Genomic DNA, 17,077 nt, shown 5'->3' on the forward strand with positions numbered 1-17,077 from the left:
TCAAGTGCGTTGGATTCGTCTCGAGGTCCTTGACATTTCTTGTGTTTTGAGTTTTCCTAGATTCCCAACCGAAGACCTCGAACTCAAAGTTCCACTTAATTACGACAATGCCACTTGCCCTCTATTTAGCTCCAAGCTTGCCATTGCGTCTCCAAAACTCGCACCTCTTGGCATCTCCTTTATAAAGTGTCACGATAGCACTACTCTTACGTGCTGCGGCTCGTGACACAAAGCAAACAGCCTTCCCACAAGAAGGAAGGCCAACTATTGGAGACAGTTATATGCGCGCCAAAACTATAGAACGAGATTCATCAAATCAACCGCCAAGTAATAACGGAAAACTACCACCGTGAAATAGTTAAAACTGAACTGTACCCAGAGTTAATGAAACCCCACACATGGGGGCCCTCACTTCCTCTCGCTACTCTACCCTACAATCCGTACTACATAAGCCGACCAATCTCCGTACACCGCAAACCAACACGTGATTAAATAGTCCCAATCACGGCCCAGAAAAGAGGCAAACTCCAATTATTACCGTGGTACGAAAAGCACCGGATCCCAGCTCTAATGGTCCGCAGTCCAATACATTAAAGTTAGGCGAATCGTAGTTGGTGACTCCTTTTTCTCTAGTATCTCGGATTTCAGAGCCGCACCGGCACCCGATCACATCCCGGAAAACGACTATGCATTCGGCGTTTCCGGCCGACGAAATTCCCGACATCTCTGACACCTTCTGGGCCTCCTCGCCGTCTCTCCCGATGAATCGCAGCGCCTCCGAGTGGGCCTTCGAGCAGTTTCTAGAGGAAGTCGTCTCCGCCCCACCACCACCACCACCCCCCGCCGCCGATCAATTGACCGTCTCCTCCGCTCACTCCTCGACGTCGAAGCGCGAGGAGGCCGATGAGGAGGTCGTCGAGATCAAGAAGCCCGATCGTCATCTCAATTGTCCGCCGCCTCCTCCTCCGCCGTCCACGGCGCCGATTAATTCGGATCAGTACCACCGCGAGCTGCTCAAGAGCAAGCTCGATCTCGCGTGTGCTGCAGTCGCTCTCACTCGGGTAGTTATATCTCTCTCGTCAATTTTACAATTTTTTTTTTTTTTTTTTTGCTGAAATTTGTGTAATGAATGTGGTTGCAGGCTTCGTCGTTGAAGCCTGTGGGTTCTGGTAATGTAGCGCAGACTCAATCTATATTGCCACAGCCTTCGCAAGTGACCTCTGCACTTCATAATAAAGGTTTGTTCTTTACAATCTTGTAGGTGTTTGAATTTGATGTTGTTTTATGCTTAGTGCTTAGTGATCACTTTTAGTAAGTAATGTTAGTGTTAGATATGTTTGTGTCTAACATAGAGCGACCATTTTGATTTGGAATGTGCTAGCTGCGGGTTATGGTTTGCCACATAGTGAGGCTGATACTAGCCCGCTTGGCATTCCGGCTTTACCTGCTATTCAGAAAAAAGCTCAGACAACCAGTGGATCGTCGAAAGATGACTCGGATGATGATGACCTGGAAGGCGACATTGAAATTACCGAGAATATGGATCCTGCTGATGTGAAGCGCGCTAGGAGGTGAGTCACTTCATGTTGATTCCATGGCTTGTAGTCTCATTTTGGTTGCCATCAGTTTCCTACTATTATTTAGTTTTGTTTCATGTCATGGAAACCTCTTTGACTAAAGATAGTAAGAGTTGGTATTCAGGGTTTCGTTGAAGTGTGTTAGAATTTCTCTATGATAGTCATTGTATGACTATTATGTGACGGACGTCAACAAATTGAATGTCTCGATGGTGAACAAACATGTGTTCCCCTTGGAAATTAGTGTTGTTTGAAGCAAAATCAGTAGATTTAGAATGAGGCGATGGTGTCTGTTACATGAATGAATTTTCACCTGATGAATTTGTTTGACAACAGGTTTGTTGTAAAAATTGTCATCTCTGATATCAGGAATTCAACAGATACTACTCTCCATATGCGAGTTAATACCATATTTGGTAAATCTAAAAACATAGCCCTTTATCAATTGACATGTTGATGGTGCTCAGGATGCTGTCAAATCGGGAGTCAGCTAGACGCTCTAGAAGAAGAAAACAAGCACAAATGACTGATCTTGAGACCCAGGTGCTGCTCCTTTTTTTAAATTTGTAATAGTAAAATCATGCTCTCTTCTTCATATTTCCAATAATAATTATTGTTGGTAGAGACCATTGGAGTTATATGTTTGGTTTCATATAGGCTGGCCAACTAAGAGTCGAAAACTCTGCACTGTTAAAACAACTCACTGACGTGAATCACAAATATGATAATTCAGTCGTTGATAGAAGAATATTAGAAGCCAATATTGAGACATTAAGAGCAAAGGTACAGACATACTTGTGTGCTTGCTTTTCCCTAGTCAATATATTGTTGATTTGATTTTTCTTATTGGTTAACACTTACATTCTCTGAAATTATCAGGTGAAAATGGCAGAAGAATCTGTCAAGAGGAAGACAGGGATCAACCCGCTACTTCTAGCCATGTCTAATGTACCAAATGTACCTAGAGCAAGCATGGCATCACTAGGCAATCCAATGGATACATCTGCCAATGCTTCTGTGCCAATGCAACCAACCTCCAATCATCTCTTTCATCCAGTGGCTCCTAGTATCAACACTCCACCACATCACCAGAGATTAGATACCAGCTTCCCTGGAAACCCCTCGATTCCTCTAGTTGGAAACCAACAGAGTACTGTTGGGCAACCAATTGTGAGGGGAAGCAACACGACTGAAGTACCTTCAGTTCAGCACACAGCTAGCATAGATCACATGCACCAGCAGCAGCAGCAGCAGCAGCAACAGCAACAGCAACAGCACCAGCAGCAACTTCGGCCAGGAGTGAATCCGTGTGAAGCATTGCCAGTTTGGAACCCTCAGATTCCCCATGCAGTCCCCAAGAATAAGAAGTAGAAATGAATGTAGTATTGTAGTGCCTTTTTTTATCCCTTCCTATTTTACAGATAGGGATAAAAAGCTTGATTGGATACTTAAAACATGGGAGCACTTTATTAATGAATTTGTATTTCTACTTTCTTTTGCTAAATTTTTTTGTTTCCACCGTGTCTCCTATGAGAAATTCAATTGAGACCTCCACTATTGCTCAGGTAACCTCCCAAAGGAACTAGTTGAACCCATCTGATCTCAGTTTAGGTATTGGGATGCAAGTTGTATGCTAATACAATAACATGGTTTCATTAAGAAAAATAATTTCTCTACATGATAGCATCTTTCACAAGAGGACTTCGAAAGAAATTCTTTTTTCTTAATGGGGTCTTAAATGTCTTACATTTGAAAGAAACAAGAAAAAAGGTACTACATGAGCTGAAAATAATGATACAGGTGGTAATATGTTCATTTAATTCACTACTGAATTTTGGCGCCAGCTTGGAGACCTGATTGCACTTTGCTTTGAAAGTGAGATTCCAGCCTGCAAGAAGAAATAAATCCATTGACATCAGAACTAATGATAGATAATGACAAAAATGACGAGGGATACAAACACCATGCCTGGTTGAACACTTGTAGTAAATGGTATCGGGAGAATTGTAAGTGCGTGCATTTGCAAACATCCTCTTGGCATCCGCAACAAACATCTCAAATGTTACATAATACTGCTCCGACTCTACCCTCTTAGACATTGTCTTTAGATCTGCATCATATTGAATATCCGACAACACATCCCAAATTTGAGAACAATGCAAAGTTTAGTTACCTATGCTAAACACAGCTTAGAAGAGGTGGAAGTACTTGTTAGAGATTTCCAATAACAAGTACTAGGAAATAATATATGGTGAGTAAACACCTAAGCAACAGAATATTAGCATACAAGTTATGGTGACTAAAAACCTATCCCATACCATGCCTTTTCAAATAATTTAAGTTTGTGAAATTTTACAACTCAAAATGTAAAAGCCAAAACTATGCTATGACCCAAACGCCATTATCAGAACTCGGAAGTCAAATGGAATTTTACAGTTTCCAATGAAAGCACTTGAAACAATTCCAGATACGGCTGAACTAAACTGGTGGCCATGATATCAAATCCATTCTGTTGCATGGATTGAAACGAAAAATCCTTACCCATAGGATCTTTGATGATGTCATAATAATCAGGAACATCACGTGCATCGACTGGTTCCTTGAATGGCCACGCATCAACATGGTCATGCATAGACTGCTTAAATGACAAGTTATGTGGTCAGAATCCACATAGTATTGACAATAGGAAAATAAAAAAATTTCTCATGATTGTATAAATAGACTTTGAACTCAAATAGATACGTTTTAAACTCAAGTAATTACAATATTTTTAAACTCATGCTATGCATTAAGTTTCGTATATAATATCCTACCCCTGGAATATCACTTCCTTTAGGGGACACTAGGATGATAGTCCTATACTCTTCTATTAAATTTAAGGATAAGTAAACAAATGATTTGAATAATTTCTTAGCTTAAGAGGTATGCAACTAAGAAAAGCCTTGCAACATCCATGAAGGTTAAAAAAAGAGACACACATAGATGCAATTTTTTTTTTTTTTTTTGAAAAACCCCAGCTTTCTCATCAGCCCATAGGTTCCAGCAGCGTGTTAGTAACTTGATACTAGTTGCAAAATATACTAGGTCAAATGCAATTATCTTAATAAAAATAAGAGAAAATCAAATTTAAACTTGAGAAAGAAGAGCTAAGAAACTAACCTTCAGAAGGGCACGCATGAAAGCAGTCAAATGCTTTTTGGCATTCTCTGTGGAAGCTGTCAAAGCTCCAAAACGTGAATGGCCAAATTGATCAGGGGTCCACCCAGCCTCCCCTATTATCAGAATTATCATAAACTTTGAATTAGCACTCCAACTTCACCAACAGAAACTAAACTAGCATCTTAGTTGATGAGCAAAAGAATTCCATTAGGGCATAAACAATGAGATTAGCATGATATTAGTGCTTCTCGTGACTGACTACAGGTAGCATATCATACACCGCCAAAGACACCGCCAAAGTGTCCTATATAACTAGTCTACGTTCCAAGTCTTCTAAATTCTACAAATTTCAAGTGTACTTCAATTACAAGTTTCAAAGCATCTTCCTTTATAAGATAGTCAAAAGTACTCTTGCTTAATAGAAGCTAACTATCAGGTGGCGCATACTGTGCCTTTAGTCCCCACTTCATTCCAATGCTTATTTACACTAATGTATAAAACCAAAACCTCATAGTTGGTGTAATATGTTAGACTCCTACAATATGTCCAGTAGCCTAGTTAATATAATACTAAAAGTATTTTAAAAACTATGATAGTTAAACAGAAGTGGTAATAATTTCTTGTTCTCAAACAAATTGTCATATAGATTTGAATTTAAAGATTTAACTTTCAACTAGTCTAGACATACATCAAAAATAAATAAAGATGTAATTAACATTTGATGTTCAGCATTTAAGGGCCGCATTCAAACCTGGAAAATTAGTCTAAAGGTTGTTTGGAAAAGAATCAAAAGAGAGGCACCTACTGATCCAAAAAGTACATAATGGAATGCTTCGTTAAGCAAAATTAAATTACTTACTCAAGCCAGGGATGTCCTCGACCTTGATGAGCTTTTTAGGAATACCAGCTTCTTTCTGATAAATAAATTAATTCAAGTTCAGAAATTAAGTTTAAGAAACATAGGAAGGCACAGCTCAAATGTGCCATGACAGCAGATTATAAGTAATGACACCAGATTCTCACTAGTATGTCTAATACTCCACTGGTTAGTTGTTAATACATGAAAAAGTGGCACAATCGATTAGATCGGTATAAATAAGTTTTAGAATATACCTTTTGGAAATCAATGCCAGGATAAACAATGTGACAATTTGAGAGCTCTCTTATCTTTTCATCAATTGCCTACCATATGTCAAACATGCAGAATAGTCTAGATTAGAGTAAATCCATGTTGGTGCAATACAAATGCTTTGGCATCCACCATTACCATAATAAGATGGAAACACATCTAAACATTAATTACACAAATCTATAAGCGAACAAATGGACTATTACCTGCCTTTGACGACGAATCATAGTTGATAAATCAGTATATGGAAGCTTTTGGTCTATTTTGCATTCCATTAGGATTCCTCCATCATAGTCTTTTATATAGCTGCAAACCATAAAAAAATGTTGACAAAGTTTTAAAAAGATTCTCCGACGCAGTAAGATACATACATCTAGAAACTCATTTCTGATGAAGGACAAGCAGGTTACATGCTCATTTGTTTATCTTATCTTTCCTTTTTTTCTCGGGTTACATTTGGACTTTGATGATGGTAATTAAAAGTCAGAAAATAAAGCATCAGTTGTAACAATGCTAGGCCCCTTCCCCAAATGGCTTTTGAGACCAAAACACATTTCTTTAATTGTTTTAACAGTGACAGCTTAAGCACAATAAGACCCCTAAATCTTAAAACAGAATATGATAGTCTTCATACAATTAGAGTGATGCATATAACATACCCATGCCATCTGTCCTTCTCCAGGTAAATCTCTTTCGTAAAACCCTGCAAGTATATATATATATATATATATGATTTAGTGCAATTTCTTCACCAGTTTCAGTTCATCATTCAGGAGCACAAAAAGAAAGAGATCCGAAGGAGACAGTTAAATAAAGTATTTCAAAAGCTGAGACTTCAGACCCAAAATTTTGAAAGCACATGTAGTTTTGCCACTATTAGTTTATGCTAAAGCAATCAGTAGAAATTCTAAAAGAAGATTGCAAGAACAGTAGATAACAAGACCTGTTTAATAAAATAGCCAACGGCATTATTGTCAGCATAGGTCAGGAAATGGGTTAGCCCATCAACATCCCGTGCATGTTGTTTTAAGTGATTCATCAGTCTGGTGCCATAACCTTTTACTTGTTCATCAGCTGTGATTGCACAAAAAGCTATCTCTCCAAACCTTTGGCTGTAATCCAGAAAAAGAGTGTTGGTAACAGGGGGACTGTGGTAGCTCCTAGATGAAACTATAACACTAATGCACAAACTATTTAAATTACCATATAACTATTCCCCCTTCATATACAACGATACAGAGGCTATGAGAGATCCAAATGAAAAGAACATTCGTTAACACTTTGCAATGGCTTGATGATTTATTACATGTTCAAACTCTTGGGCCTCTAAGAATATCATCACGGACTATACAGAAGTCCTAAGTACCACTATCATATCATAGATATTACTAAGAGTTCCTGGAAGTTTCACAGGAACAACAATGAACAGACAGAGTTTGGCAAAGTTTCACTTCATAGGGGCGAACCAACTTTGAAGTGCCTAATCATTACATATTCAAACTCTTGGGATTTCAGGAATATGAACTCCAACTATACTCCTAAGCATTTAACTATCTGATGATAAATATGATCAGAAAGTTACTGGGGAGTTTCAAAGCCACAAATTGTATCTAATATACAGACAATTTAGGGAAGAAAGATACTAGAGATCGCTTTATGTTGTGAAACCGTAAATGGGATTATTGAATACTAATAGAGTAGTTCTGACAACAGAATAAAGCCAGGAAATGTAATGAAATGATTTTAAACAAGTGATCTAGTAGTCCTTCTTATATTCATTGAGAATCTTTCATTCGAGTAATGTTCATATACAGTGCAAATATTTTAAAACCTTAAAGTTGTATTTAAGAATGTGGAAATGGAAATACAAGGAGACGAAGAAAAAGGTATAAACTTTACCTGACATATGGTCGATAAGTTATGCCACCAACAACATGATTACGTCTGATAACCATAACCGACTTATGGCTCCTGTCACCCGAAAGTGAAAACCATAAACAAATTTAAACGAGAAATTAAAATATAACTACAGAGGGATGAAATGAGCTATGGAGCTAATAGCATTACCTATCCATAACCAGTCGAACAATGTACTCCTTGGGCATGTTTGGTAGTTGCCTGGCAAATATGTTCTTCAATCCTACCAACCTGAGAAAACCCAAAGCATAGGCATAGATTAAACTCCACACCAGGACAGAACTTTTATTACCACTTAGTTTCTACCGATTCCGTTCAGTGTTATTAACCAAACTCGTAACAAGAAATTGAACCAGCCAAGATTAGAAACAAAAGTTCATCAGAGACAAATACCAGACCATATGCTCATCAATACCATCATTCGAAAGGCACACAAACTTGAGCCTCCCTGCTTCCTCCTAAAATCGAAATTACGAAAAACAATAGAACTTAATATAACCAATTAAGCATTGCTTCCTACTAATTCACAATTCTGAATTTCATAAAAAAATTGTCAATGTGATACTTGAAAGTGCAGAAAGGCTGTACCTCTCTCTTCAGTAGCTCCTCTCTAGCACTATAAGCTCCACTGGTTTGTATATTCTCTGTAAAAATTTTAGTCGCGTCCTCCTTCACCATTATCCCCGGCACCGACGAAGTAGGCCCCACCGTACAGGTCCCGGCATTCCCACCGCCGTCCTTAACACTATCCGAATTCTCAATCTTAACCGTCAAATTCTCCGTCTTGAGCTTCGAATTGCGCGCCGAGGCCGCGGCGGAGCCGCCGCTGTTATCGAGGCGAGCGGCAGTGAAGTTGCGCATGGAGGAGTCGTGGTCGAAGTCCTCGTCGTCGTCGCCGAGGGCCTCGGACTCATCGTCGGAGTCGGAGTCGGCGCCGCCGCCGCGGGCGGAGATGCTCTCGAGGTCGTCGTTGGAGGTGAGAGCGCCGTCGCGGGTGTCGGCGGAGAAGGAGGAGGGAGGGAAGGGGGGCGCGTGGTCCTCAGACGCGAGCTTGCGCTTGTGGATGGAGGAGGTGGCGGAGGCGGAGGCCGAGTGGGACGGCGACGGGGACTGCGAGCTCCGCGAACGGTTGGAGACGGCGAGGTGAGAAGAGTGCGTGTCCATTGCGTGGGGTTAACTCGGGCCTGTGAGTTGACTCGGACCGAGTCAAGAGTTTAGGGCACTCTAGAGCTGATCGGCCAGTTCGAACAGAGAGAGAGACATGGAATGGAAGATTGAAGAAAGGGAAGCACGTGCGCAACAGTTGGACTCTATCTTAAAAAAAGTGTGTGACCCGCCCAGACACTAGGCCCAATATGAAGATCCAGCAACATCTTCCTCCCGCCAAGTTTTCTATCTTCGAATCAGTTAAGAGGGCGGGGATGGAGGGATTGAGCTCATTGAGGTGTCCGCCTGGTTCCTCCATTCCCCGTAATCGGCGTATCGTTTTAGCCGTTCGGAAACAAAGGCGTAGACCTTCGACACATGAAGATTTCTTCTAAAGTCAAGTACTTATAATTCGAAAGGCGGTAAAAACATTGTTAAATTTAGTGACATAGAAAATTGATCATTGTCAAAAAAGAAAAAAGTGGAAGAAGGAAAAGATTCTAGAACGAGGGGAAAAATACCTTTTTACAACGTACGTACTTACTAAGAATAGATCGATGTATGTTCAAATCATATTAAGAACAAAAAAAAGTTAAAATTTTAGTATTGTGGGAGCAATCGCGATGGAGAACCCCTTTCATGCTCAAGCACATAATGTTCAAAGATGGAGATGAGAAATTTTTTGGATGAAGTAACAATATTGAGGGAAACCCAACCCCACCCTGCCCGTCGGCATCCGTGTACATGTACTTGGATGTTGAAATCAATTTTGGATATAAATTGATGTTACAAATTAATGACATGACACTATTAGTTGCAGAAAATGAAGGGTTCAATTTTTCACCATTTGACTTGGGGGGCTTTAAAGCACCGGGACCTGATGGCTTTTCTGGCATTTTTTATCAAACTCATTGGGATATAGTCAAGTCTGTTGTCCATGAATCTGCTATCAACCATCTTGCTGCACAAAACACTCTCTCTCACTTTAACCAAACTCATATAGCCTTAGTTCCCAAGGTCCAGTGCCCTGTTTCTGCCTCACAATACCGACCTATTGCTTTATGCAATTTCTCATACAAAATTATGGTAAGCAGACTAAAGCCTTTCATGTCTGACTTAATCACTGAGAATCAGTCAGCTTTTATCCAACAGAGGCAAATCCAAGACAACATCATTGTTGCTCATGAAGCATTCCACCATCTCAAACTGCTTCGCTCTGGTCATGATGGTGCTTTTGGGTTGAAATTAGATATGAGCAAAGCTTTTGACAGAGTGGAATGGACCTTCCTAGATGCTGTTCTCCGAAAATTGGGGTTTGCTGCCCATTGGGTGGATCTCATTATGAGCTGTGTAACTTCAGTCTCTTACTCTGTTCTTTTTAATGGAAAACCAGGTGCAAGTTTCAGACCCTCACGTGGCCTTCGCCAAGGAGATCCCCTGTCTCCCTTCTTATTCCTATTCGTTAACGATGTCCTCTCTAGAATGTTGATCAAAGCCTGCAATACTCAACTCCTGCATCCAATATCTCTTGGTCAACCGGGCATTGAAATTAGTCACTTGTTCTTTGCAGATGACTCTCTTTTCTTTCTAAGAGCAACTCTTCAAAATTGTGAACATCTCTCCGACATTCTTCATACTTACTGCCTCGCTTCTGGTCAGCTCATCAACGCCGACAAGTCCTCCCTCTACTTCAGTCCAAATACCAGGCCAAAAATAATCCATTTTCTCAGCTCCATTTTGGGTATGAAGGTTGTAACTGATCTGGGCAAGTACTTAGGACTTCCCACCACTTGGGGTCGTTCCAAAAGAGGTGCTCTAGCTTACATCAAAGAAGCTGTTTTGAAAAAAGTTAAAGGTTGGAAGCAAACTTCACTCAGTCAAGCTGGGAAAGAGGTTCTAATAAAGTCTGTAGCCTCTGCTATCCCGGCCTACCCAATGTCGTGCTTTAAGTTCCCTCTTTCTACCTGCAATGAGCTTAATTCTATATTGAGTAAATTTTGGTGGGGTAACACTGATTCCTCGGGAATTCATTGGAAATCATGGGACTTCCTTAGTTTGCCTAAAGATCAGGGTGGCCTTGGATTTCGAAATATGCAATCCTTTAATGATGCCTTACTTGCCAAGCAAGCTTGGAGGCTAATTCAAGATCCATCTTCCCTGTGTGCTAGAGTTCTTAAACAGAGATACTTCCCTAACACTACCCTGCTCCATGCTCGGAAAGGTGGCACCCCATCATGGATTTGGTCTAGCATCCTAATCGGTAGAGATCTTCTGCACCAAGGTACTGTATGGAATATTGGAAATGGTTCTTCAGTCAATTTGTGGTCTGACCATTGGGTCCCAATGCCCTCCCCTTCCCCAATATGTGCTGATCATATCGACTCCTCCTCTTTAGTAAGTTCTCTTATTGACTGGAACTCCAAACAGTGGGACACTAGCCGCATTTCTACATATCTATCTGCAGATTCAGTTCGGCGTATCTCTGCCATCCCTCTCATTGACCCTCAGACCCCGGACAAATTGATTTGGCCTCATGTGAAAAATGGTAATTACACGGTCCGTTCGGGCTACCACTTTCACCACAATCGTTCACACATCCACTCCTTCATTCATCCTCACCAATCCCACTCAATTCAACCCTCCATTTGGCCTTGGATCCAAAAACTGAAAACCCTTCCAAAAATAAAAATCTTTTTGTGGCGAGCATGCCATAACATCCTGCCTGTCAAAGCTACTCTTTTTCATAGGCATATTTCTACCTCTGCCCTTTGTCCTCTATGCAATTTATTCCCTGAATCTGTTGAACATCTGCTCCTCACCTGCAAATGGTCAATGGCTACTTGGTTTGGCCATCCTCTAAGTTATAAAATCCAACCTCAACAAATTACCTCTTTTGATCGCTGGCTTCACCAAATCAGTTTGATGGATGCCTCCGGGGACTTCTTCACTCAGATATCTTTTCTTCTTTGGAGAATCTGGAAGCATAGGTGCTTCTGCTTCTTTAACCATGTTGAACCCAACCCGTCTTTGATTGCTTCCTCTGCATTTCATGCAGCTTCAGAATTCACTGTGCATAAGAAATGTCCTTCACCCCCTCACACTCCTTCATCTTCCACCTCCCAATCCCGTGCTTCTCATCACTGGCAACCACCCCCCATACATGCTCTCAAAATTAATACTGATGCAGCCTGGCATTCTGACTCATTATCATGTGGTGTTGCCGCAATTGCACGTAATCATCACGGTCGTATAATTGCTGGGTCAGTTAAAACCATTTCCGCTCCTTCTGTGTTGGCAGCTGAGGCTTTTGCAATGAATGAAGCCATGGTTCTTGCTCTCTCCTTCCCTCATCGGCATGTGGAATTAGCTTCAGATTCTCAATCTCTCATCAAGAGTCTCACTACAAATGTTCCCCCTGCAGATTGGCAGGCTACTAACATTATCACTCAAGTCCGGTATCTAGCTCAAACCCGGCAAGTCAGCTGGCTTTGGACCAGCAGATCAGCAAATTGTGCAGCAGATCATCTAGCTGCTCTTGCTTGCAGAGGAAAGTGCCCTGTGAACTGGCTTTCACACCCGCCTTCTTCTCTTTCTGAAATCTTGTTGTATGATGGGTGCCCTGGCCCTCCTTGCCTCTGCTCTGGCCTCTCCTTTTTGAGGCTTTATGAGCTTTGTCCTTCTGCTTGTTTCCTTTGGTTTCTGTTTTAATGAAAGTTTTCATTCCCAAAAATTTTTTTTCACCATTTCCCTTACCAACTTCAGTTTTTCATCTTTAGTTTGCAACAACACAAAGAACAGATCGTTATTACTTTATTTCAAAGAGCACAATAGTTTATTTCACCCATCTCTGAATTATTAATCATAACCAACCTTCTTCAAGTACCATAACGCTCCTTCTGCGGCGTGTTCCGCTGCAGCTTTCTTATTCAGCTGCGGTGCACTAAAGCATTCCACTTCTGTGTTTGGCTCTGAGGGTTCCTTTTTTATTTCAATAACGACCTTGAAGGTGAACCTGAGGTTTAATCAATTAGATGTATGATCTTGGTTAGATCACTAGTTAGCATCTACTAACAAAAACACAAAGTAAATTTTGTTGATGATGAACTTACATCCTCAGGTGGGCCGGCCCTTCCTCTTTGCAGCACTCATACACAGGGTGCTTCCATTTGTATGCATCACATACGTTATACAGTTTTGATCTATTGTTCAGTACTTTAACCTACACACAATTAGATGAAAGGAGGTCCCGGTAATTAATAAGAAAATAATGCAAATAACAATTGAAAAAGCTTCAATTCTTAATTTGGAATTAGAACTTACTTCCCTCTTGGCGAACTTGGCCTGTAGCTGATCAAGCGCATTTTCTGCATTCATATTACACAGGTGATGAAGATATATAGGATCAATTCCAGATGAATATATGAAATTAATCAATATTTAAGCATAATATGGTATTGATTGGTAATCACGACATACTAATTTTATACAATTGATATATATTTATGGCCAAAAGTATAATTTCATTAACATGACGGCATGACCAAACAATACATTGGATATAAGCAAGGACCAAAATATCGAGTTTCGAGGAAATATCGATGGTTCCGGAAACGGAAATTTCGAGAATATATCGATTTCGGTAAATAATCAAGAAAAATTATGGAAATTTAACGAAAAACATGGAAATTTTAAATGAAACTTTTAGATATGTTTGTTTAATCAATTATCTACTATATTTCAAAAAAAAAAATCTTGAATAAGTGCTATTATATAATGAGCTACAATAATCTAAGGTGAAATATTATATGTAGGATTACTAACAAGTAAAGATTTACTTTAAACATCTCATTTTTTTTCTATAGCTGAAAAACTCAATCATGTTTAAGGATAATAGAATTGAGAGAGATTGATGAGAGAATTATATATTCATTATTGAGAATAGGAGCCCTATATATAGGGATTACAAAGTACATGTTCTAATGTTACAAGGAAAACTAATCCGAGTAGGACTAGGAATTCTAGAACCTTCTCTCCTATTACAACTATGAAACTATTCCTAGTTTGATAAGGCACACTAAGTCGATTTTCCTTCAACACTCCCCCTTGTGCCGCTTAAACTTAGTGGTGACGCTTCATCGGTTGCCTCGTTAAAAACCTTGCTCGAGTGAAAAACCCTGTGGGACAAAAATACGCTCGAGGAGGAGAAAAAGAGTACAACACGTCCTCTACTCTTCGAGATCGAACATGTAGGCATCATAACTCCCCCTGATGTCGATATCTCCCCCTGATTGCTACAATCGTGGGAGTTCGAATAACTTTCTCAATCCGATGCTCTTCACATGTTTCTCGAAGGTGGATTTAGGTAACGACTTAGTGAATAAGTCCGCTACATTATCCTCTGATCGGATTTGATTCACTTCAATCTTTAGAAGTGATTGTTGTTGCTGATTGTAAAAGAACTTAGGTGATATATGCTTGGTGTTGTCGCCCTTGATGAAACCTAACTTCATTTGTTCAATACAAGCTGCATTATCCTCATAAATGCATGTAGGTTCATCTGTGGTAGACTTCAAACCACAACTTCCTTGAATATGTCTAATTACAGACCTTAGCCATATAAATTCACTTACGACTTCATGTAGAGCAATAATCTCTGCATGATTTGAGGAAGTAGCAACAAGGGTCTGTTTTGTAGACCTCCAAGATATCGCAGTGCTTCCCATGGTAAAGACATAACCCGTTTGGGAGCGACCTTTGTGAGGGTCAGAGAGGTACCCTGCATCAGCAAAACCCATCAAAACATCATTGTCGTTTTGATGGAGGGGAGTAGGGAGACGCCGGCCAGCATGGACGGCGGCGGTGCCGACGCCGACAACATGGCCGACGGTCAATTCTTGGATGGTGGCTTTTTGCCTTTTGGGGTCCGATCCCGAAATTCCATCATTCCTTTTCTCTCTGTAGGGATAGAATAGGCCCATATCAATCATACCTCTAAGGTATCGAAAGATTGTCTTTACACCAATCCAATGGCGGCGTGTTGGCGCAGAGCTATGTCTAGCTAATAAGTTCACTGCGAAGGAGATGTCTGGTCTTGTGCATTGAGCTAAGTACAATAATGCGCCTATTGCACTTAAGTAGGGCACTTCGGCCTCTAATGATTCTTCGTCCTCATCCTTTGGACGAAACGGATATTTTCCGGGCTCAAGACTACGACCAATCATGGGAGTACTCACAGGCTTTGCTTTATCTTCATTAAAGCGCCTTAAAATTTTCTGAGTATATGCAGACTGATGGATCAAAATTCCATCACTACGGTGCTCGAGTTCTAAACCGAGACAAAACCGTGTTTTCCCAAGATCTTTCATCTCAAATTCGGATTTCAAGTATTTAGCAGTTTCCTTTAACTCATCTAGAGTTCCAATTAGGTTCATGTCATCGACATAAATTGCTACGATTGCAAATCCGGAACTTGTTCTTTTAATGAACACGCATGGGCATATTTCATTGTTAATATATCCCTTCCCAATCAAGTAGTCACTTAGACGGTTATACCACATCCGTCCGGATTGTTTTAATCCATATAGTGAGCGTTTTAATCTTATTGAAAACGCGATCCGTGGTTTAGAGCCACTTGATTTGGGTAATTGAAGTCCATCTGGAACCTTCATATATATCTCTGAATCTAGATCCCCATAGAGATATGCTGTAACCACATCCATAAGCTGCATGTCAAGTTTTTCGGAAACTACCAAACTGACAAGGTAGCGGAACGTTATAACGTCCATTACGGGAGAATATGTCTCCTCGTAGTCGATTCCAGGGCGTTGTGAGAAACCTTGCGCCACAAGGCGGGCTTTATATCTTACCACCTCATTTTTCTCATTACGCTTTCTAACAAAGACCTATTTATGGCCAACAGGTTTTACATTAGGGGGTGTCTGCGTTATAGACCCAAACACCTGTCTCTTTGTTAGTGAATCCAATTCAGCCTGGATCACATCTTTCCATTTAGGCCAATCCGCTCTTCGTTGACATTCTTCGATAGAGCGAGGTTTGATATCATCATATTCTATAATTCCTTTTGCAACATGATATGCAAATGCATCATCAATAGCCATAGAATTTATATCCATCATCTCATGTACACTAGTGTAATTCATGGAGATCTCTTTATTCTCTGGAATTGGTTCTGACATTGGAGCGTCCTCCAATGATGTCTCTTGGACATAACCATAATCCGGAATATTCTCATGAGATAGATTATTTACATCGATGATTAATGGATTATTTTGTGCCAAACTCGCTTTCTTTCTTGGGCGAGAATCCATCAAACCTATATCTACTTGAGAAGTTTTTAAGATCTTGAAAGAAAAATGGCGGGTTGTTCTTCAAGCTTTGGAGTATCGAATGTTGTTACCAGGTCGAACGACGTGGTTTTGAGGAAGATGTGGGGTCAGAGTTTAGTTTTCGATAGCGTTAGGTTTAGGGGTATTGCAAAGGAGGTAGCTTTGCCAATGTTTTGTGGGAATAGTAGCTTTGGAAATGGGCTGAATTCGTTTTCGGTGAAGAAAGAGTGGAACTTTGTGGTCATGAGTGTGTTACAGCCTCGGCGTGAAAGGCAATTCAGCTTAGGTGCAGTAACGGTTTCAAATGAGGGAGGTGGTGCTGCTGTAGGAAAGGATACTAGGATTTTGGAGAATGAGGGTGGTTCAAAAATTGATAATGATGGTAATGACGGGGTTGTGCTTGATGGTAGTGGTGGTAATGGGAAGTATCCTAATGGAAAAGGAGGCGGCGGAGGAGGAAGTGGTGGTGGTGGTGGTAATGAACTAGTGTTTCTTTCTCCTCATATGGTTTACTGTTTAAATTGCAGGGGTCAGCCTGGCCTCTTGGCTTTGCAATGAAGTCATGCTCTATGCTTCGAGATTGTATGCTAGCTGACCCATCCTTTCTTTTCAAAATTGGAACAGAGGTTTGTTGAGATTATTTGTTATACTTTTACATCATTCTTGTAGGTTAAGCCTTTTTGATATAATGTTACACATCATTCCAGTGGCATGGTGGCATGGTGTTCTGTGGGGATTGTTGTACTAGTATACTGTACATGCAAGGCAATTGAGAGGAAAGATGAAACTGCAAAACAGAAGTG

General features: G+C 40.5%; 3 protein-coding genes across 4 annotated transcripts; 2 read left to right on the forward strand and 1 right to left on the reverse strand.

The window, feature by feature from the left end:
- The first annotated feature begins 571 nt into the window (after window positions 1-571).
- LOC133736420 (light-inducible protein CPRF2-like) lies at window positions 572-3,093 on the forward strand. 2 transcript variants are annotated; one of them, XM_062163897.1, is made up of 6 exons: window positions 572-1,061; window positions 1,157-1,238; window positions 1,382-1,571; window positions 2,045-2,120; window positions 2,235-2,360; window positions 2,457-3,093. In XM_062163897.1, exons 1-6 carry the CDS (start codon window positions 687-689, stop codon window positions 2,946-2,948), a joined length of 1,341 nt encoding a protein of 446 aa, XP_062019881.1. In that variant the 5' UTR covers window positions 572-686; the 3' UTR covers window positions 2,949-3,093. The 2 variants fall into 2 exon arrangements, with proteins under 2 accessions (XP_062019881.1, XP_062019880.1); XM_062163896.1 differs by having other exon boundaries at window positions 574-1,061; window positions 1,142-1,238.
- Window positions 3,094-3,279: 186 nt separating this feature from the next.
- LOC133736419 (histone acetyltransferase GCN5) lies at window positions 3,280-9,078 on the reverse strand. The gene is made up of 13 exons (XM_062163895.1): window positions 8,371-9,078; window positions 8,176-8,240; window positions 7,933-8,013; window positions 7,765-7,836; window positions 6,809-6,977; window positions 6,525-6,568; window positions 6,072-6,171; window positions 5,850-5,918; window positions 5,596-5,650; window positions 4,737-4,849; window positions 4,119-4,212; window positions 3,546-3,687; window positions 3,280-3,465 (listed from the first exon to the last, which is right to left on the reverse strand). Exons 1-13 carry the CDS (start codon window positions 8,944-8,946, stop codon window positions 3,402-3,404), a joined length of 1,644 nt encoding a protein of 547 aa, XP_062019879.1. The 5' UTR covers window positions 8,947-9,078; the 3' UTR covers window positions 3,280-3,401.
- A 594-nt stretch (window positions 9,079-9,672) lies between these two features.
- Window positions 9,673-12,636, forward strand: LOC133737771 (uncharacterized). The gene is made up of 2 exons (XM_062165269.1): window positions 9,673-11,473; window positions 11,984-12,636. Exons 1-2 carry the CDS (start codon window positions 9,673-9,675, stop codon window positions 12,634-12,636), a joined length of 2,454 nt encoding a protein of 817 aa, XP_062021253.1.
- Window positions 12,637-17,077: the final 4,441 nt, after the last annotated feature.

Source organism: Rosa rugosa, chromosome 3 (assembly GCF_958449725.1).
Source record: "Rosa rugosa chromosome 3, drRosRugo1.1, whole genome shotgun sequence".
Taxonomy (NCBI): Eukaryota; Viridiplantae; Streptophyta; class Magnoliopsida; order Rosales; family Rosaceae; genus Rosa; species Rosa rugosa.

Excerpts from the sequence above, each read along its gene's own strand:
- LOC133737771 (XM_062165269.1), top strand. The coding sequence starts at position 9,673 with ATGTACTTGGATGTTGAAATCAATTTTGGATATAAATTGATGTTACAA. Across the intron at positions 11,474-11,983 it reads TTGGCCTCATGTGAAAAATG|CTTCAGAATTCACTGTGCAT; the intron begins GTAATTACACGG and ends CATTTCATGCAG.
- LOC133736419 (XM_062163895.1), bottom strand. The coding sequence starts at position 8,946 with ATGGACACGCACTCTTCTCACCTCGCCGTCTCCAACCGTTCGCGGAGC. Across the intron at positions 5,919-6,071 it reads TGATTCGTCGTCAAAGGCAG|GCAATTGATGAAAAGATAAG; the intron begins GTAATAGTCCAT and ends GACATATGGTAG. Across the intron at positions 4,213-4,736 it reads TCATGCGTGCCCTTCTGAAG|TCTATGCATGACCATGTTGA; the intron begins GTTAGTTTCTTA and ends TCATTTAAGCAG.
- LOC133736420 (XM_062163896.1), top strand. The coding sequence starts at position 687 with ATGCATTCGGCGTTTCCGGCCGACGAAATTCCCGACATCTCTGACACC. Across the intron at positions 1,572-2,044 it reads GATGTGAAGCGCGCTAGGAG|GATGCTGTCAAATCGGGAGT; the intron begins GTGAGTCACTTC and ends GATGGTGCTCAG. Across the intron at positions 2,361-2,456 it reads TTGAGACATTAAGAGCAAAG|GTGAAAATGGCAGAAGAATC; the intron begins GTACAGACATAC and ends TGAAATTATCAG.